Source organism: Dermochelys coriacea, chromosome 8 (genome assembly GCF_009764565.3).
Source record: "Dermochelys coriacea isolate rDerCor1 chromosome 8, rDerCor1.pri.v4, whole genome shotgun sequence".
NCBI classification, from domain to species: Eukaryota; Metazoa; Chordata; order Testudines; family Dermochelyidae; genus Dermochelys; species Dermochelys coriacea.
In genome coordinates, this window is record NC_050075.1 from 20,192,932 (window position 1) to 20,215,911 (window position 22,980).

The 22,980-nt window shown below is 39.1% G+C and overlaps 1 protein-coding gene across 1 annotated transcript in view; it reads right to left on the reverse strand.

Moving 5' to 3' along the window:
* Window positions 1–11,404: 11,404 nt before the first annotated feature.
* The window catches only part of CPEB4 (cytoplasmic polyadenylation element binding protein 4), a 65,715-nt gene continuing 54,139 nt past the window's right edge, over window positions 11,405–22,980 (reverse strand). Inside the window, 6 exon segments of the mRNA XM_038412791.2 lie at window positions 11,405–15,810; window positions 19,171–19,352; window positions 19,621–19,735; window positions 20,420–20,538; window positions 21,293–21,313; window positions 21,316–21,375. Of these exon segments, the coding sequence (XP_038268719.1) occupies window positions 15,583–15,810; window positions 19,171–19,352; window positions 19,621–19,735; window positions 20,420–20,538; window positions 21,293–21,313; window positions 21,316–21,375 (725 nt within the window). The 3' untranslated portion in view covers window positions 11,405–15,582.

Sequence of the window (22,980 nt, forward strand, 5' to 3'; positions counted from 1 at the left end):
AATCCTGGGGAGTCCATTGAAAATTGAGGGATGGGCCCTGGGAAAGCCCATTCACATGGGCGGGGAGAGGCAGGGTAGCTATAAGGTGCACTTACCTGTGGTTCAAATAGCTGCTTCCTGGGATGAGCCAAGTCTCAGCTCAGTATCCTGCAGCAGCTGGCAGTAGGACATGGTGAACTGGAGTCTGTACTGTGCTACTGGGGGGACTGGACAAACAGCTTATCAATTGTATACAGGACTCACAATTCCAAGTTCTGTGCTATGGCTTGCAGAGTCAAAGACAATAAACCATTTTCTTAACTATACATGGGTAACAAATTTGTTAGCATGTAATAACAGGTCATTGTTAAATCACGATGACTAAGGGAAGAATTCAGTACAAGCAGTATTGCAAAACTGCCATGAAAACTTGATAGAGCAGCAACAAAATCCACTCACCCACCTTTGCCATGATGCTGCTGTTGATGGAAAAGCTAGACATAGGTTACTCACTTGTCTAAATATGCCCACCTGCTAGAATCAGATTCTGCGAGGTTGAATCTGATCCATGTTATTTAAGGCTTTGTTCAAAGTTTATCACCACCTCGAGTCTGATTCTTATGTTACCACCACCTGGAGACATAATGATTTATTTTATGTATATATTTTGATTTAACACAGTATCAACTGACATCTTTTTGCTGTGGGTGCTTTTATAGAATGTTAAAATTCAACAGTATAATCCAATAAACTTGGCCTGCTGTGATTGTTAATTAGTGCAAAGTTTTCACTGGCCTTAGCTACAAGTGGAAAACAGATTTAACCCATGTGTGTAGGTTTCTGCCCAAATTGTGTTTTAAATTGTGGTGTTCCCAGTGCAAACATCATCAAAAGCTTGCATGATGTAGTATTGAGAAGATCTCCATTTGATTCTGAATCTGTTACATTTAAAAATGTTCTTATATGCAGATGTGGGTTTTGCCACTTATCAGACTTTTCTAGAACAGATGGGATTTCAACAGCACATAAAAGCACAATCCCATTGACTTTTGCTTAGTCACATAAGCATTTTGATAATACCAATGAATATTATTTCTTAGACAGTTGAAGCATTTAATTGGTCACAAGAACAAAAAATTACAAATTAAACTGAACAAATATTGGGTAAACTCTTCCCATAGTATTTTTAATGTAACATGAGACTTACAATGTAAAATATAGGACTACTTGTGGCACTTTAGAGACTAACAAATTTATTTGAGCATAAGCTTTCGTGAGCTACAGCTCACTTCATCGGATGCATCCGATGAAGTGGGCTGTAGCTCACGAAAGCTTATGCTCAAATAAATTTGTTAGTCTCTAAGGTGCCACAAGTACTCCTTTTCTTTTTGCAAATACAAACTAAACGGCTGCTACTCTGAAACCAATGTAAAATATATTGAAAATGTATTGGTTTTTCTTGCAGCATTATCCAAGGTCCAGTGAAATTAAAGGTCATTATATTGACTTCAGTGGATTTGGATGAGGCCTATGATTCCTAAGTTTAAAAAGCCATTTTAATAGCTCCTGGACTGTCAAAATAAACAGTGCCATTGAAAGGAAAGTGTTGGTCAAAAAATATTCCACAAGATGGCAGTCTTACCTATGTGAAAGACACCATTTCAATGAAATCAGCGTTGCTGTGGGAACCAGGGGATGAAATAATTAAAAGACAATAAATCCTTCCCCAAGGTACCCAGGATTTTCTGCTATTTTATACATTGTAGATAAAGGGCATTTTGTGCGTGTGTGTGTGCGCATGAAAACAGGAAACAACCTGCGGAAACAGACTGATATTTGCCAAAAATATTTTATTTTCCCATGATAAATGCAGTTATTATGGCCTCCAGACACACATACAATAAAAATGAGATCATGTGAATGCAGTACAATTATCAACTGAACTACTATCAATGAATTAAAAAAAATACCTCCCAGTTATGTCAAACAGACAGGTAGGGCTAGTAAAGTTCCTGATGAGTTAACAAACTTGAGTTCTGTCAATTCCAGATTTGAGGGTTGCTCCGTTAAGAATACTCTGATCTCAGTAAGAGAGTATAAGGAGGGATTCTGAGATACAAAGGTCTCAAGCCATGTAAGCAGGCATTTCTCCCAACCGATAAACATTAGTAGCACCCATTTTGATATAGAACTGTTTTACACTTAACATGAAAACTTGATGATGCGTATTTTGCCTATGAGTTCAGTTTGCCAGCTGGCACTCAACATCCCTCCTATAATCCCTTCAATAGCTCTGTGGATGACAGTTACAAGAGGCTTGCCAATGGATGGTATGGTCAGCATCCATCCTTTATGCTGTTCTTTCATTCTTCACTGGTTCCAATGCATATCCTTCATGGGACAAGTTCTATCCATCCTTCCCACCAACATGTTGCCAGAAGCAAACTTGATTTTGATAGAAACCTCAATCCAGCACCCCGTTTTGCATCTGCTGTTATTTCAGGCAAAATTGATGCCATATAAAGTCTTTATAGTTTTACAGGTGCAAATGGGAGTATGCTTCCCAATATCTCCAGAAGTGGGAAAACTAACCTGTTTTTAGATATTCAGAATTCAGATAGCCTCCTTCTTCACAAGGGCCTTCAATGTTAGTGTTTAGTTCTTAACCATTGTTTTTCCTTCCTAAGTTTCTAGTACAGCATAGGTTTTCACTAACGTATATGGGAGCAGTGCAAACTCCCATGTTCTGTAATCACTATTTCTCAGCCAAAAAATTTCAGTGAAGTAATTTCCATCTAATTATTTACCATTTGACAGTGTTTGTGGGGAAGGCCGTCCCCAGAGCTGAGATTACAGGATCTTTCTTCTTCAGGAGTCATAGCTGTGTGGAGAGTTGTTTAACACATGCATGCAAACTGTAGCCATGCTGGACTCCATATAGCATGATGGCTGCATCTCGCTGTGAGACAGTTGCTCTGGTGAGCTCTTTCACCCTCTTTTAGTTGGAGGCTGCATTATCAACTCAGCTGAAGTGGCATCAGACCAGAGCTGAATGCTGTTTATAAGCATCAGTGATGCAACTGTGCTTAGGGTCTGAAACTTAGGCTTGCAGCCTCTTACGTATATGCCATAGAGGGAATAGCAATAGCCATACTATTTTTGAGCTTGGTCAGTGGTCTTGGTCTAAGAGTTATTTTTATAGGCACAAATGTAAGAAAGTGTTTTATCAACCCATACAACACAAGAAATTTATATCTGCATAGAATCGTAGGACTGGAAGAAACCTCAAGAGATCATCTAGACCAGTCCCCTTCACTCATGGCAGGACTAAATATTATCTAGAGCAGTGGTTTCCAAACTGTGGGTCAGGACCCCATTTTAATGAGGTCACTAGGGCTGGCCTAGACTTGCTCTGGCCTGGGACCAAAGCCTGAGGGCTTCAGCCCTGGGCATCGGGACTCAGGGACCCTGCCTGGGGCTGAAGCCCTTAGGCTTCAGCTTTGCCCTCCCCCACCCACCAGGGCCTTGGGCTGGCTCAGGCTTCGGTCCCCACTCCTGGGGTTGTGTAGTAATTTTTTTGTCCGAAGGGGGTCACTGTGCAATGAAGTTTGAGAACCCCTGATCTAAACCATCCCTGACAGGTGTTGGTCTAACCTGTTCTTAAAAATCTCCAATGATGGGAGATTTCACTCCCTAGGCAATATTGTCTCATTTGTTCCCCTGTAATCCCCCGTTCTCTCTATCCATCTGCTATCTCTGGTCTTAGATTTAGATTGCAAGATCGTTTGGGGGGCAGGGACTGCATGTTTATATAGACCCTAGCATGATGGGGTCCTAGTCCAGTACTAGGGTTCCTAGGCACTTCAGTAAGACCAAAAACAACAACATTATACATGAGGGATCGGCAACCTTTGGCACATGGCCCACCAGGGTAAGCTCCCTGGCGGTCCAGGTTGGTTTGTTTACCTGCCGCATCCACACTTTTGACCGATTGCAGCTCTCAGTGGCTGCAGTTCACCGCACCAGGCCAATGGGGGCTGCCGGAAGTGGTGGCCAGTACATCCCTCGGCCCGAGCCTGCTTCCCGCTTCACAATCGGCCAAACCTGAGGATGGGGCAGGTAAACAAACCGTCTCTGCCCACCAGGGGGCTTACCCTGGCGGCCCGCGTGCCAAAGGTTGCTGATCCCTGTACACAGATTCTGGAGAATCCAAGTTTTCATTTTTTTAAAGTAAGTTTCTAGCACACATGGTTGTGAAGAAAGCCTTCCATATTGGAACCAAGTGTAAACCTGTGCAATGTTGTCAGTCTAAAACAGTAGTTCTGAGAGGTGAGAACACACATACACACCCCTTTTCTGGTTTATCTTGTTACAGCATGAACAAACTTCTTTTCTACATGCAAAAGTTCTACTGTTTTAACTATACCAAATAAAGCAGTACAAACTCCTTGTGTAGATGCAGTTACATTTTATACTGGTATAGCATTCCCATATGGGACAGGGAATGATCTATTTCAGTATGAGGCACCTTTATACCAATATAACTGCATTCACATTGGGGGCTATTGGTATAACTATATCAGTAACAAAAAAAATCGCACCCCTAACCAAAATAGCTGCGCTGCCACAAAATGGGTGTGTAGACAAGGCCTTCAGCCTAATAAAGACACTGATTCTCAGCCTTGCCTCTTTCAGTGCCAATCATGGAACAGGGGAAAGGGTGGCTGTGAATCCAAGGGGATGGAATTAGGAGTTGCTGTGGGAAAGGAAAAGGAATGGGTATAAAAGAAAAGAAAGAGGGGAAATGATAGTGAAAGAAGAGAAACAAAGGGCAGAACTAGCAGTTAGTGGGAAAATATACCCTTACCTCCCTTAGGCTAAGTGACGCTGAACATGACAGAAAGGTACTGAACAAATAGTAAACAACGAAGTTTATTTAGTACATAGAAGCCTGAACCTCTCCCCGGATCTTTTTGCAAATCTCTCATTAAATGAGTGGGCCCATGGACTATAACCAAAACTGGAATTCAGCCCTCACCTCACAAGAAGTTTAACACCTCTGGTTTAGAAGTTTATGAGTAGGCTTGGAGGGATTAGATTATTGGAAAACATCAATTTCACCATACACACACAAACTGACAAAAAATATTTCCAATTGCTAATCTAAACATACAGATAAGGCAAAGAAAAATGCTGCTTGAAAACAGTTTGATTAAGGCTATTTATTTCTTTGTATATTTTGTCATATGTTGACAGTTTGTGTTTTAATAGTTATAAAGCTTTAACTTTTTGAATCAATATCTACTGTCATTAAACTGTCCAGCCCTCCATACATTTTTCATAACTGTGGAAATTTATCAATAAAAATTGGAAAAATGCTTACAAATAAACATTGGTATTGTCCATTGGAATTATTTAAAAAAATTAAATTCTGCCAAGCCTGCCTATCAGTAATATAACAAGTGAAGCATACCAAAGTCAAGTGAAACCTCAGGGGAATTTAGATAGACAAAATGATAACCAAACTGAAATATCTAAGGCAGTGTTTCTCAATGTTTTTGATACCAGGAACAAGCTTGCTGCCTTCCTAAACTGTCAGGGAGCTCTCAGGGTCCACATCCCAGTCATTAAGAAACACTGATCTAGGGCACCAGGATTAACAGTTTTAGAGAGGTAGTTGTGGTCCATTAGCTAGAGTAGAAGACAGAGTCACTACTACAGTTCTGTTCCCATTTTGTCATAGACTTGTGACACCTTGGATAAATTACTAGCATTTAACCTCTCTCTGCTTTAGTTTCCTAATTTCCAAAATGAGAATAAATGATGCTTTTCCCCCATTTACATCTGGGGGGCTGGAATGCTAAGTTTTATTACTGTTTGTCTTGGAAAAAATGTGATGAGATCTTCAGTGACCTCACAAGTGGTAAATTAATTTTTACATGAGGTACAACACTGCACTGCTCTTCTTAACACTATGCTGGGGACAGTGCTTGGGTATAGATTCAGAATGTGAATCACTAAATCACCAGCACTACATTTTGCAGTATACTAGATTTTCCAGGGCCTTCTGTTCAAGTACCGAAAGTCTGAGTTTTCTTAGCTTGAGATCTAAATGATCACAGCCCAAAATTTGGCTGCTGGCTAATGTAGTATTGATGGCACAGGTCTCTATACGTCAGACTGGATACGTGAGATGATTCCATTTGATTACAGTAATAAATATCAGTGAGTACACTTGTTCCTCAGCACCCCATCTGCCTTGTTTAACCATGAAAGGTCTTCCCAGTACTGTTTCAAATCCTTACAGTCACATATGTCTGAAATGACATAAGGATGGTGCCAAAAGAGAACAGATGGAGCATCTGTCTTGGGAGCTATCTCTGCAAAGAAATTATAGCAATCACCGCTTTGTTCTGCTGTCAACATCTAGTCAAAAGACAACCCCTTGAAAAACTGACCTTTGAGCAAATTTTCTTGCTATTGATTAGAGAACTGAGCTGATTCCGCCAATGTGTACAGAGCAGCATCTGCCTGTGAACAGCTGGTCCTGCTGAAGCAAAGCTGGGGCAATTCTATGCTGCTTATACTATGAACACTCCTAGAAGTGCCACATATACAATGAGCACTGCAAACTAAAATTTGAGCTTCAAATATAAATCCATAAAAACATTTTTAGTCCCAATCCAAGAAAGCACTTAAAAGCATATGCACCTATCCATCTACAGGACAGCACTTAAGCACATGCTTAAAATTAAGTATTGTCATGAATAAGGGTGCTTTTAAATCAGAGTCTTAATTATTTCACCTGCATAACAGGGTATACATCACAGAACAAATTAGTTTATATGACTCAGCAGCAGATTGGGATGATTTGGATTAAGTGAACATTTGAAAACTGTCTTGAAATGGACAACTTTTAAATGCATTACAATGTATGTGAATTCATACCCTTCAGAGATGACAAAACTATATCACAGTTAACGTAACACTGTGTGAACAGCCACAATTCTGTATATACTGACAATACAATTCTGTCATCTAAGTCGTTTCACCATTCTTCACTCATAACTCCGCATGAAAGGTAATCTGACCCATTCCACGATGTGGAAATGCCCAGTGACAGATTTTTATTTATATCGAAGTCTAAGAAGGGAACGCTGCAGCAACAAAATTCATAATTTTAATACAAAAGGAAAAATGCATGTTCACAAAGTTCTGATAATGAATAGATTGGTATTAGAGACTACCTAGCAAATATAGAATGTGGACTGAATGGTTTAAGGAACTGGTAATGAAACACGGAGCCTTTCAGTTCAATGGATACCCATTCAAATCTCAGGTAGTCAGTTGTTACCAAAAATAGTTACTCTGATAATTTGTAATGATCGCATGTGAAGTGAGTGGATAGTCTCACTCCATTTCCAAATGGAAGGGTATAGACTTCACAAAGCCACCACCACAATGGCTCCCTTGTTAACAGTTCCAACTTAAAGTCCAGCCATTAAATACGCATGAAGCCTGAAATACCCTTAGAGGTTGTCCTTCCAGGGCAGCCCTTAGACATATTGATTATACACTCACTAGCTATGTTATCTGGATCTGCTCTGTGGCCAGAGGACTTCCATCTCACAGTTTATCAAGCCAGTATCTTTCATGACCACTGAAATAACTTTTTTTTATAAAAAAATCAACCTGTGTTTTGTCAGGAAAAAAAAACAGATCTATTTTCATGGTTTGCAGAGATAGCTAAAGTGGCCCACTGGAAGTTTGCCCTCTTATGTTAAGATATTCGAACCAGTATCATAAATGTAGGTCTGCATCTTAGAAGAATTCTACCATAAAGCCAGCAGGGGAGCACAAAATTGTCATCCATTCCATAGCCATGGTGGGTACTGGGGTTTCTGTATCTCCTCAGTGATGGATTTAAAAAAATAAAATAAAAAGAATGAAATATTTAGAATCCAGAGGACTTCCCATTCCAAGCAAAAATAGGTACATAAGCTACAATTTGCCTTGAAAACAGGTGATATTTGACAGCATTAAAGAGTTTAGTTTCAGTTAGATTCTCTCCAGAACCACCTCTAAATGGGGATTTAGGATGCAATCTATTTAAATAATCAAGTCAGTCTTTTTTCAAATTAAATTTATACAACTGAAGACAGCTGCATGTATATTCTCACCCTAGAGACTGCTTTTTTGCCTTGTATCTCTCTCTCTCTCTCTCTCTCTCTCACACACACCACACCCACCCCTACCTTATTTACACATTGGAAGAGATGTCAGTGTTTTTCCCCTCATCTGTCCTTTCTAATGCTATTTGTCTTGATTTCCATTAGGGAAGAAGTGTGCTTTTTGGACTGTGGTCTGAGCAGGCTTTCATAGCACTGAATAAATATCAGCTGAAGAATCATGATAGACATTTGCTAAACAGTTTCTTCTGTGCAATCAGTCTGGCAGCAAAAAGAGCCTTTTTAAAGTATACCATTTGATGAAAATCTACACTATAGGTTTTTCTCCCCTCCAAAATGCGTCTCTCTCAACTGACGTGGAAAAATCAGCTCAGTGAGTGAATAGTATCCCAGAGAAAAGTGTTGTATTGTTGTGTTCAAAGAGCAGTTTGTGTGAAGGAAAATACTTACCAAAGATTTATGTGCTGAGGTGGTGTTGGAGTTCTACCTATCACGTGCATCTCCACCTTCTAATGCCTGCCCGTGATATTTCATTTTAATTATTTCAGGACAGAATCAGTTTCAAAAGGGCCTTGATATATCTGCTTCCCTAGAAAGCTGCGTCTAAGCAAGTCAACTTCAGCAACAGCCGCACACCCAGCAAAAGCAACAACTTTCATTTTGCAACATGTATGAACTTTGGGCGGTCACTTCAACTCATTGTGCCAGCTTCCTTATAATAGAGGTAATAGTGCTTATGTACCACACCCGAGTGCCATGAGGTTTTAGTTCATTAAGTTTATAAAGTAATTTGAGATGCTCAGATAGAAGGAACTAAAGACAATGTTTTATTAACATCACAACTAAAATATACACCCACTCCCCCGCCCCCCAAAGTCAGTTAGGTCAGTGTTTCCATTCTAGTAAATAACTTTTTGCTAATGCTTTTCCACATGCATTTCTATGAATCAGGCGCTATTTGGGAGGGAAGACTATTGATACAGCATCAGAATATAACAGAAGTCCACATTCAGGGACTAAACTTCCTTTATGTTCATGATACTTTTTTTTTTTAAAATCACTTGCAGATAAAGCATTCCCTTCCTCTTCCCCCCCCCCCCCATTTTCTAAAAGATTGTTTTCTCTTGAAAGTGGGTGTTAGGCTGGTGTGCTAACAATTTTTTTTTGTATGTCAAACCACCTCTATTCCATAACAAAACAGCAACAGAAGGAAAAGAGATATAATTAATACTTATGTAAGAGCCAAGTCACATGCCAGAGAATGGTTGATGCTGTCTGGGACTATTTGGCTGGCACAAAATGCTGTAATGAGGAATTAATTACTAAGGAGACATTCACATTTTTCTGTAAATTTGTGCTTATGACCCAATTAGACTGCTGACCATTGTCTTTAAAATATCTATCTGTTTTGAGGAGATGGGTGACAAGCTAGTTAGTTAGTTGAGGGACTCTCAGTATTAAGTCTATTAATGAAAACTTTGCTTAAACAGGACATGGCTTAAAGCATTAACTTTTCCCTATGTACACATCTTCTGAAGCCAATGTGAGTAGACCTCAATCCTGCAGGGCGTTAAGCAGCCTCAACCACCAATGAAAGTTGCCCAGCACCTCATATGAAACACTCAGCACTTGGCAGGACAGAGCCTCAAATTGAAACCTATGTACCTAAGTCATGGTATAGGAAATTAACTGCTCAGATGAGCAGCTGATTTACATGCAGAGAGTAGAATTGTGGGGAACAGAGCTATCACAAAAGGCATGGATTTGAGTCTTTCGCTGGCAAAATATTCTCTACTATTTTGGGGAGTTTCTGTATTTTCTTGGGATGCATGCACACAGATTCCAAAGCATGGTTCCATGAGGTGGAAAGCAACTTCCTTACCGGACAATTCAGATTCTCTACAGTTTGGATATTCTTAGCACAGTGAGAATGCTTAAGCTATTTGGGGGATCCAGAGTGCTGAAGGGGTGCCAATTAAAATCCCTTGTGATGCTCCTTCAGAATGTTCCTTGTGAGATAGAGATAACAGAAGCTACAGCCGTACATGCCTAAATTTTAGGGCAGGTCTACACTATGGGGGGGAAGTCGATCTAAGCTATGCAATTTGAGTTACCTTAGCAGTGTAACTCAAGTCGACATAGCTTACATTGCCTTACTGTGGGGTCCACACCAGTCTATGTCGACAGAAGACACTCTTCTCATTCCAGTGGAGTACCCGAGTAAATGGGAGAGTGATCTGCAGTCAGTCAATTTAGCGGCTCTTCACTAGACCTGCTAACTCAACCCCCGCTAGATTGATTGCCACAGCGTTGATCCACCGGTAAGTGGAGAAAGCCCTTCGTGTCAAACAGTGTCCAGTGTAAAGCCCCTTAACAGACTTGTTTATAAAAAGCTTTAGTCTTTTTCCCCCTCAAGAAGCTTCAAAGCGTGTTAGGGGTTGAGGTTAATCTACAAGGGCCTTTGTCTGTCCATTCCATGCTTGGCTCTAGCCCAGATTTGGCCAAGCCTTTTTGACATGGTCCGCAAAGTCTGAGGCTCTGCACTGCCAATGGCTCGGGGCTGTTCTCCTCATTAGATGTGTTGCCTGCCCAGTTAGGTTTTATTCTCAGCCAACATTCTATTATTTCCGCTTTGTCCTGGGCTTGTCTTTGTCCCTGTTAATTACTAGCAGAAGGGCAGCAAGTGGAAGCAGGAGATTGAACATTTGGCTACTACTCTTTGGCCTGGTTGACATGCTGAAGACTGCACAAATAAAAATAGACACTGAGGTGTTGAGTCTGCTTGAGGGTCACTGCAAAGTCACATGAAATTCCAGCCAGTGATCTCAGACCTCCACAAGCATTGAATTCACAACCTATAACAAGTATTCAGCTCTCAAGACTGTTCTCAAAGCACACTGTTAGAGGAAAACCTCATCCAAAATGGCTAACACCTGCAGTCTTCCTCAGGCAATGCTCCCAACTTATGGGCTTGATTCTGTAGTATTAAGCAGCTTCTACTCATGCTGATTTTTACTGAGGGCACCATCAGTTTTTACCACCCTATAGCATCAATCTCTAAGTCCACAGAAGTTTTGACTTGAGTAGGGACTGCAGGATTTGGCCATAAGGATGTAGCACATTGTGCACTCATCAAAATTACATTCCAGGCCCATTCAACCAGCCAAACAGTAAAACAGTGTTTCCACAAATGGCTGCTGCTTTTAGTGTTTTAAAATAAAAAGGTTAAGAAGAAATTTGAATTAAAAGTTTTATTCATTCAACATCTCACATTACAAATATTTAAAAATTATATGCATACTGGTATAAATAGTCATTTGCAAACTAATAACATTAATTTTCCACTAGCACTTCAACAAATGAACTCTTTAAAAAAGTAACTTGTGTTATATAACTTAGAGTAGAACATACAAAATATGAACTTAAATGTGAAAATTACTTTAATAAAATGAATTACCCTTATTTAAAATGCTATAATAAATACTACAACCTCCCCATACACAGTAAAACTATATGGAAATTCAGCCAAGTAGTACAATTAACTGACATACTTAAATAACTTTTCCTTCTGATAATATGAGCAATACATTGGGGGAAAAACATATTAGGGATTAGTAAAAACTAGACACCCACTTGCTAAAGTTTCACGTCCAAAAAATATAACAAAAATCTGATGAAAATTATAAAAACTAATTATACTTTAAAATTTAAAAATATAAAAATAAAACAGTTGAATACAATATTGTCCCAATTCTTACAATGCTATCAATCACAGTAGCTTTAAAATAAGATAATAAAATAAAGCAAATGACCAAACCTTTTATTCCTTTTTTTAAAAATAATCTCAAATTTACATTAGTAGAAAGATTGATTTCTGATTCTTTTCTTTAGAAACACCAGCAAGAAAGAGGATTTACTAGAACAGTAGAAAATGACATTTTTAAATGTCTGCAATTAAAAACAAAGAATTACACTGCAAAGATCTTCCAGAAGTCTGAAATAAGTATTGCACATAACTTGAAGTTAACTTGCCACAATTCATCACATTCAAGTTTTAAATCACCTTTTAACAGAAGGTTTTAACTCTTCAAAAACAAAAGGGGTGAATTATCAAGTCTTTCCAACAGCATCCTTATAAAACGCTAGATTCATTCACTGCAAGTTTTAAATTTGCATTCTGCAGAGGTCTGTGTATGGAGAAGTATATACGATACCAAAAAGCACGGGGCAGTGGGGGTCCTTTACATATAAAGTAATCAGAAACACTTTATTTTACACTGCAAAAATAACCATGTAATTACTCTGTAACTACATTGTAAATACACGGCCAGTGCCATGCTAGCGTGATAGAACTACAGGCTTAACCCTTTTGCAAACTGAAGTGATACCCTAAGATTTGTAAACTAATTGCATGTTAACTATGTTTGGAGTGACATGGTAACTCCAGTTACAAATCCCATGTAATCAAAAGGACATGTAATCACTAAGTACAGAGTAATATATGTAATTGTTTATGCCCTGTAAATTGAAGTGTAACCAAATAATCTGTAAACACGCTTGTCACACAATCACAAGTGAATATTAGTAGAACAACAGTTTCTTACATTAGTCATGCATACTAACATTACATGCCTGCAACATAGCAGGCTTGCTTTTATTTCTTTAAATATAATTTAAAAGAGCAGACACCTTTCTGCATCAAACACCTAACATCAATTTGTTATTAATATTAAAAATGGCTAAACATTCACCAAAAACATCTGCATTTGTGTATAATTTTTAAAAACTTAGTAAGAAGCGGTAGACAATTTTGATGTTACTTTACTTTTAAATTTCTACACTACACTTATGCATTTAATTTTTGAGGGTCTAAAGACTGTCATTTGTCACTTTCATGCTTTTTTTCTTCTTTAATTCTCAACTTTACATATATTTCTTAAATTATATGTACACCAAATACATGGTGCTGGGCTAAGATGTTTAAGCAACATGCTTTCTTTTCTCTGCAGATTCTAAAATAGCATTGCCAGTGCACAACATCCATAATTCAAAATGTATGCAGAGCACTGAAATGTATAAAAAGCAGAATATAAGAAAATAAAATTTATTAAAATTATTTATATTAAAAAATGAAGTATATGAAGATCTCTCAGTAATAAAAGTACAAAAAGCTACTCTTTGCAATATGAAAAATTGAGGTATTGCATAAAGAGATATCCCGTCAGTGAAAAGTGTGCCTAAAAATGCTCACTGTTGGAAAAACAAGATATACAAAAGTAGTGCATAACAAATATACATGTGCATGACAAAATAAGTTAGCTACAAAAACACTGTACCGAAATTCAGCAGGTCATGTACAAAGGGAAAATTATTATTCAAAGCTAGTTCTCAAACAGTGTTATTTCTTGTAATGTTAACCCATCTCACCTGTTTACTGGGTAGGATCGGCACAATATCACACCCCAAGCCACCTAACAAGCATTAAAAAAATTAAAAGGAACATTCCAACTATAATTATGGACTTCAGAGAAAAAAAGTCCCTGACAATCTACACAAGAGCACTCTCCATTTGCATTACTGTTGTCAATATTTTCAGGGATTTCATTAAAAGCAGCTCCCTTTCTTTATTTGACTAGTAGACAGCAAATGTCTCCATTTTGACCTTTGGAACTTAATAAGGTTTAGTTCATTAAAGCCTGTATTGAAAATAAAACTGCTTCTCATAAAGATAATCTTGAGGGTTAGGGGGCTCACAGAGTAGAAGTTTTCTGCAGCGCTGAGGCAAATCTTTGGTTTGAGAGAATCTAGGATGGTACCATGCCAGTCAGACAGTTTAGAAGATTGCCATTGAATTGGTTTGTTTAGCACACTGCTACACAATCATTTTAAAAGTTGACCAGGGCATTAGTTAAAATCAAGTTTGGAAGTTGATGCCCCTTGTAGGGCATCAAGAGACTATTTCAAACAAAACCCCCACCTCACCCTTAAGCATTCAGTTATCTACCATGTATTGTGTTAATGCTTCTCAAGCTGGAGTTTATTTATAATAAAGCATGCATTAACTTAGCAAAGTTGGCACTTCAGACACCTGTAATTCTTTATTTCCCCATGCGAAGTTCTGAAGAAAAGGATTCTTAAATTAGGATTCTCTCTACAGGAAGAGAAAGATAGGCATATGCCTCTTTGCACAGATTTACACACTTATTAGTTCAGCAAACAGTGCAAAACAGACTTAGAGACTACTTAGCTTTATCCTATTTATGCTTTCTACCTTATAGCTAGCTAAGTTAGAGGATATTAAAACTGACTTTACATCCAAGAGTAAAACCAATTAGCAGCCAATTTTTAGTGGGTGATACAGTGGAATACCAGAACTTAGATAAAATCAGTGATATCCTTGAGGTATCTTATTTTTCATGTCAAAATGGAGAGCAAAGGTTGGCCCCGATGAACGTTAGTATATTAGGATATAGAGTTATATATAACCATCAAAAATAAAATCTATACATTTGTCCTTCAGGAGAGGAAATGCCAGTTTACTAGTTGTTATTACTCTAGCTTTGGTAGAATTTCTAGGGCAGTAACCAGACAATTGAGTTCTCTCTCTTTTTAATGAAAAGTAGTAAGTGCACTCCCGCCCCACCACTCCACTCAGTAGTAATTTTACCCAACTTTTATATTTGGGAACCTTTAAAAGGTAATCGTTTTGATAAAAATACACTAAGCTCTGCCTAGCTGATTAGTACTTTGGATGTGGTTGGAAGTCAGAGACATGGTTAGAAATATCCTGTGCTAAAAAATTCAGCCTCAAAACCCTTAACGTAAGTAAAAATAATTGTTATAATGCTGCTTCAACCTTGCTCATGCATTTTTTGTTGCTTTAAACATGCTCTTTCCTAGGCAGTTACTAGCTTCTTCCATTGCTGTAAAATTTAACTGTAAGAAAAGGCAAAAAAACAGGCTTCCCTTGGCGGGGCGAAGGAGGGGAGTGTCAGAACAGACTGATAGTGTTATTGTTGCATGGTTATTTTAATAAAAGTATTCTTATGTTTTTTATTAACAATAATTTAATTAAAAAACAAAATACTCTATTTCATTTCTCTTTTCTTAACATTTTTCTCTCCTCTATGAAAATGTTGCATGAAGTAAGTGTCCTCTTGATACCAAAGACAAGAGGATGTAACTTACGTGCAACATGTTACCAATACGAAAAGGCGTTCCCAATACAGTTTTCAATGACAAGATTCTACAAAATACCCATATTATAGGCCATTCTTTCATTATACTATTGTTAAATTACAGACTACTACAAAAGGACATGCTATCTTGAATAAGGGGGATGCCGGGGAGGGGATCAGGATAACAGAAGAGTGCACTTATTTTGAGGCCTGCATATGAGCACTGCAGTAATCTTTTAGTTCCAGCGGAATGAAATATGTCTTGGGCGATCTCCTCCCTCTTTCACCAGGGGCTTGTGGAATTCCCTGCCAGCGCGTGAATGGATAGCAGCCCAGCAATATTCACAGTAATACTGCAGACAGGTAACATTAGCACAGAAAAATGGAGCAAATTTTCCACCACAACGAGCCCCCTGACATTCATCACACAGCTGATCATCCAAGACATATGGCTTAACTTCCACCTGCATTCAAAAACACAAGAAAGTTTACAATACTTAGTAACTGTGCAGGTGATACTCTCAATGTATGCTATTATTTATATTGTGGCAGGACCGTGATGCCCTAATCAAGGTTCTGTAGTGGTACGTACTACGCACGCACGCACACGCACACGCCCTTTCCGTTCTCATTGCAGGCATCAAAGACTGACAAAAAATAAATTAGGTCCTTTCAGTTTTGTTTGTTGAAAGAACAATCCTGCCCCCTTTTTACATTTGTTCAGGATTCAGTAGTTTGTGCTTTTTTGTTTTTGGTTCAGAGTCAGTTTAAGAAAGGCACTAGCTGCTGAGAATCAATGCTGAACAAGCAGTTGTCAGCACAAGGGTGAATCAACTTGTTTTGTTCCAGAACTTGTGTGAACAGATTCATATTAAAATGAAAGGAGGATGCTGAGGATTTATTTTAAATATAGTTACAGGCATTATTATTCACAAAATTCCCTTTCAGCCAGGAATGTAAACTATTTACACAACATTAAAATTGCAGCTTATGCACTCAAACATTTGAAAAGTCCATATTTCCACTTATTTGCGAATTTCATTCACACCTTTAACAACAAATGCTACATTTAGTTTGTTTCGTCTTCCTCTAGTACTTCAACTTAGCCCAGTCAGCAGTAGTAGATGTAACTGATCTACTTGTTTACTAATAGTGAGACTTGAACAGGATAGATTACACAATAACACTATATAACTGACATTCAGGACAAGATTCTGAGCAGTAATCTAGCCCCTATGTGCCACTCTGGCACAGGAAAATAGCCTGAAAGCACACAGATCTTCCTAGCTAAGGATTCTCTTGATATGGAAGAGTTCTGACTGTTGTACACATAGTTCCCATGCCAATCCCTATGTAGGAAACAAGGAGGGGTAGGGAAAGGAGCATGGTCAGACCATGCTACACTCTTGCAATTCCCAGCTAAAGATGACCCACTGGGGACCCACTAGCTGGCATATTTTCTGGTAGCATAGAGAGGCTGCTCTAAAGTACACTGGGGACTGGGCCAAGATACAAGGCCCCAGATTCAGGGAGCCGCATCCTCCATCCTTGTGGTTCCTCCTCACCTGCATCCAAAGGAAGCCAATCACCACTGAGAATTTAATCTACATCTAACTAGCCAGAAGAACTGTCAGTTTTATTTTGAGAAATTAGCACAAGTGAGCACAGAGACAAGCAGCTCCCTTTTGAAGATGTGAAGGGAGGATGTGAACTGATGTCAACTATATTCTTGCCAGCCTCATTGTTCAACACAGAAAGCTGAGGAAGAATATCCTATTGACACTCTGTAGCTTCCTTTTTCTTAAGTGAAGGAGTAATGGGGAGAACCTTTCCAGGTTCCAAGAGATGGTCATAAATATGCAATCAGTGTAACTCAGTACTCTATATCTAGAAGAATATGAATGTTTTGATGCTGATCTCTGAAGTCTAGCATGTTTAGTTTTATTTAGTAACAATAACATTCAGCATTTATTTACCGGTGGCACATTCAAAGTGTTCTTCTAATGAATCCTCCCAGCATCTATCGTCATCCCCCCCATTTCTTTTTAATCACAAATGGAGAAACTGAGGGAGAGGGGATAGTAAGGATTGTACAATCCTTACTCATAATAGCAAGGACTTATTAGATGAACAGTCCCACGGGCTTCAGTGGGATTATTCACCCACATGCTCACTTATGCAAGCAGAAGTTGAACAACTGGGCCGTAAGTGACGTGTTCAAAACCACAGAAGGAATCCATATCAGAGCTAAGTTTAGGACAAAGGCGTTCCTGATTCCCAGTGCCATGCTCAAATCACTGAAAAACTACCCATCACCTGTCTGCACAGACTTTGAGCCCAGAGTGCAAGTAAAATTATAAGAGCAGTTCTGTCATCCAATGATAGTGAGAGACTGCTGGAGTTTTAGGGAAAGTTTTTCGAAGAGAAAATGAGAGACTACACAATTGCAGAAAGAAAAACCTGAGATGTAGCACTTAATGGAGCAAAGAGTGGCAGTAATGACCTGAAAGCCTGTTTCATTTATAGTCCAGAACACTGAAGCTTTTCAGATGACCAAACTGGGTTTTTACATGTGAAGCAGACACAACAGGCAGACGGGCACACAGTGTTGAACAACTGGCACAATAATTTCAAGTACATTAGAGTGAGGACAACTGTGCTCCTTCTTTAATTGTCTCTTCTTTAAAAAGTTAACGTGACATGACAAAATATTGAAACCGCTAAGGCAGGTGGGGAGGGTTGTTATGAGGCTATACCAGAATATTTAGAGTATGCTGTACAATGCACTTTTATGATGCTCTTTTTGGAACATTCCCCAAATTTCCTGCCTTATCAGTCACCTACAGGGGTCAGGAAGGGATTTTTGCTGTTGGGTGGGGTGATTTTTTTTTTTTTTTTTGTTTCTCCTTCCTCTGAAGGATCAGAGATGGTCACTGTTGGAGATCGGACACTGGAGGGATAGGCCAGTGCTCTGAGGTGGCACCAAGCACAGTCTCTTCCAGGTGCTTGGCTAGCTGGTTCTAGCTCACATGTTCAAGATCTAACTGATTGCCATATGTGGGGTCAGGAAGGAATTTCACGCAGATCAGATTCAAAGTGACCTTAGAGGGATTTTGTCTTGCCCGGACACGTGGGTCACTTGCCAGGATTATGTGTCTATATGCCACTTAATTCCCTACCATTGCAGGGGCCTCTGGCATTGGTGCACCTCATAACCAGTCTAGTCTTCTGTGGGCTGTAACACTTTGGTCTAATTTCAATTTCTGAGTTTAGTGTGCAGGTGTTGGGTGGTTTTAGTGGCCCAAGTTATACAAGAGGTCAGACTAGATGATCGGGTGGCCTTTATGACTATTTACATATACACACCCACCCCCTCCCTCCCTCCCTCCCTCCCGGCCTCTAAGACTGTTTACATATACACCCCCACACACACCAACAGATTCTGCCTATCCTTTATACTGGTGTGCAGTGGAGGTGGGGAAAGAGCAAGAATGCTTCAGTCCATCCATCTGCCCCAGCCTTCAGTCAGACAGCCTCGCAGTGGGAGTATTCTATACCCCTGTGAAGGGGTATGGCAGCTGGCATGATCCCAACCCATGTGCCAGGAAGTTCAAGGAGGTATTTTACCTCTAGGTTACCTCCCAGAGCACCATAGGCTGTGACTGCTCCTTTTTCTGGGCTGTGCTTACATAGCACAATGTAAATCTAAGCATGCAGTAAGTCTGAATGTAACATTTATAATCTTCACAATGAAACACTGATATTTACATGGAAACAAGACATTTCTAGAGAAGACACTGAACAAAATGTGCTTTAGCCCTTACCCGTTTATCTATCTCTCCATGCTGCAGCTGAACAAAGCGGGCACTGATAGCAGCTATGTAACTTTGTTGATTAGAAAATGCAACCCGCCCAGCTCCTTTTGGGTATTTCAGCTCAGGATCTGTGTCAATTCCAGCGTAGCATACACCTCCATACAGCCGGTCCATTATCATTGCAAGCTCCACTAAAGCAGAAAACACAAACACAGTTAGGTAGATTTTTTATTTCTAAATCCCCTTTCTGCCATTCTAAACATTGAATATGCATGTTTATCTGTACTCCTGTCTCTAGCTACAGTTACATAGCATCAGCAATACTCACATTTTTCAAACACTAATATATGTTTATACGTTTAATATATAATAATATTATTTTTCCTCCCGAGATGTCCTGCTGAAAAAACTCCCAGTGTTCTCCCAAAGCAGTAAGATTGATATACACATGTAGTATACCTGCTCGTAATGGCCGAGGAACACCTCCAACAAAAATAGTTTTTCGTGGATCAAGAGGCTGCGAACCATCCATAACGAAGTCACTATCACTGAGATTCCAAGGCCTGATCTGAACCTATGTCCAGAAAACAAATTTGTTTACTGTTCCTAACTCAGATTAAGAGTTGAGGTAAGTATTTTAGCAATATCAACTGTCAATTACAATGTAGCCTCCCTGATGGTAAAAAAAACCAAAACTTTAAAATGGTATCAATGACTATACTTTGAACTCACTTTCAAACTGTACATCAACTACCAGTTAGCAGTTAATGCCAATATGCTCCATTAATGGTGACCTAAACAGATCAGATTTCACCTTGTTATTTAACTTGTATGAGATATACAAGGTCTTCCTGTTAATGTGATGCATCATCACAATCCAATCATGCTATATAAATTTATAAATACACATGTATCCATGACATTTGTGTTGTTCTGAAGAGTAAGTGGTACTGTAGACATCAGGGCTAATCACTCTCTCAATAGTTCCAGCATGCAAGGCTATGCATAGTTTATTTACTAAGCAACAATGGCTGCTGACAGAGGGTCTTCACCCAGAGCCCTCTGAAATGAGTGGGAGTCACTAGGCTTTGGATTGGGCCCATAGTTACTGCAGTACTAGTACATAATGCATAACTATACCATCCTCTTTCGACATTAACCTATTTCACTGAAGTCAGAAAATATGCATGACATCTGCAGTGCACAATTTATAGCCTTATTTTATACCAACTCTAAAGTACTTGAAAATGTTACCCACTGGTTTGTCTTTGATAGTGGGGCTGGAGACACAAAGGTAGAGTTTTCCATCCTCTTCAATACATGCATCAATCAGAGCCTGTACAGAGCTTTCATCTTGGAACAGCAAGAACGCATATCCTAGGTAAGAGAACAAGATGACTTGCAAGATTCCTGATGAGATTCTAAGAGATTTAGTTTTTTATAATTTATAATATTTAGTGTCATTATTTAGGACCAGACTATGCGCTGATCCCACATGATTACACAGCATATAAGAGGGAGTAACAGTAAGAAACCCTCAACCACACAAAACGCTCCCCTGTGCGGCCACCAGCATGCCTCCAAAAGGCAGGAGGGAAAACAAGAGCTATGTGTTCAGTACTCTCTCCTCCCTTTCCCTTTCGCACTGGTGGGAGGAAGCAAGCAAACAGGTGGAAACAAATAGAGCCTTGGCTCCATCCTGCCAGCACAAGTGAGTTGTGAATGTACAATTTCTTCCATGGGCTGCGTAAGCTCTGCATTCCCCTTACACAGCGATAGTCTAACATTTTACATATGATGTAGTAAATAAGAGGTCAGACAGAGTAAAGAATAGAGAAATGAGAGGAAGGAGGCACAGAGAAAGATAAGGGGAGTCTGACGGAAGTGAAGTACGAGTAATTTTAAATGTGTATTATCATGCACGTTCTGCAGTCCACCTACTTGCAACATCCTGCAGGATTTGAGTTTCATCATGATTTTTAGGGATATTTTCAGCATGGTATGGGGGAGCAGGAACATAAAGATCTTTTCACCTAATGAAAATTACACTTCACATTCATTACACTGAAAAATACAGTCACTGGTTTTTTCTGAAATAGTTCTAAAATTGATGTAACATCATGATAGTTACCTTTAGGAGGAAAATAGGATTGCTTTCCGCCTTGTGCGGCCAATCCACAATCAAAGGACCAAAGCGACGAAAGCGAACTTGATCTCATCTGAAGGATGTAGGAACAGGGGGATAAAAGGAGCATGAATAAAAGTTAAAACCCACTGAACATAAAACCCTGGAGAATCTGGATTTCAGGTAATGGTCATATTTTTTTTTCTAACCTATAACAAATATCAGACCACTGATACGTTTATTGAGGGAAGGGGAATCTTCATGACAAGTCAGAAACTACCTTAAATAGTGAGAAAACAGTTCAAAGATAAAGGATTTGTCTCTTATTAATGGTTACAAATAAAAGCTTGCAGCCCCTAAGTCCCAGGAATGAAATCAATGATCTAAATAGCTACCATATCCTAGCTTCAGGCATTCTCCCACATAAAGAGTTCAAAGTCCGAATTCTTGACTGACTGCTTAGCAGTAAGTTCTGCCAATCTGCCATGCAATCATAAAGGTTTGGAGAAAGGAAAGGGAATATCACAAGACCCAGTCAAGCTTGTTCACATCACATGCTTGTGCCACATCTGTCCGCGTTATCCGAGTTTGACCTCAAACTAACTTATAGTAATGCTTGCAGAATGCAGTTATGCAACAGCTATAAAAGAATGCAAAGAACAAATACAGTAGTGTAACAGGAAGCAATTGCAGCACCCATTTCAAATCCTCCTTCCACTTCATTATTCCGCTAAGATAATTTATATTTGCTAGTCCTGGAAAAATGTTCCACTAATTATGACATTGGTTCTTTTTGAGCTTGGGTAATTTTCTCCCCACAAGAGAATGGTTGCTAGTAATAAGAAGCTTCTGAACAAGAAACACCTGTGTACAAAGCTGAAGTAGGATAAAATTTCCTATTACTGAAGAGGCATCGGCGATGTTTTAAGTAGACTACATTAGCACCTAGGTGCTACAATACATGAAAAATACCTAAACAAATGTTTTCCCAGTGTTTTGTTATGCAATCCCTTCATCACATTAAGCAATTTTTTCCATAGAAATTACAAGGTAACTTCTGGATTCTCCCCTTTTTTCTATTCTTTTATTTTCTCTTCCCTCAAAGACATTATAACAATCTTCCCTCATTGGAGGCTGGTCACTGACAATTTTGTACAGAGAAGTAAGACACAGAGGGCAGAGCAACAGTGCTTTGTAGGAGTCCCAGCCTCTCCTACCCTGGGAGAAAGAGTTCTTGTGACTGCAGGACTGATTTCCATCAGCTATTTTTATTACAGTGTGTATCATGTACTTATAATTAATGTAGGGACTCCTCCCGCCCCAATCTTAAATTGTTAAAACCTGGAAAAGTGTGCTTTTCAATCTGGCCAAAACGAGGTTTTTGTTTTGTTTTGTTTTTTTTTGTTTTTTGTTATGATATTTCTAGTGGAACAAAGTTGACAAACTTCAGTATTGTCAGTTTTCTCTGTTTGTGCCCAATGGTCATCAGGAATGTATATTGCGATAGAAATGTGTCATGGTTACATTAGCTGATGTACACAGCACAGTGAGTCCACACTTTGTAGGCACACTTAAAATTGGTCTCTGTTCTAGACAGCACTTAAACATGTGCCTAATTTTAAAGTATATGCTTAAGTGTTCTCCTGAATTGGGACCAGAGGGACTTTAAATTTTTCAGTGGTGAGGTGGATTGT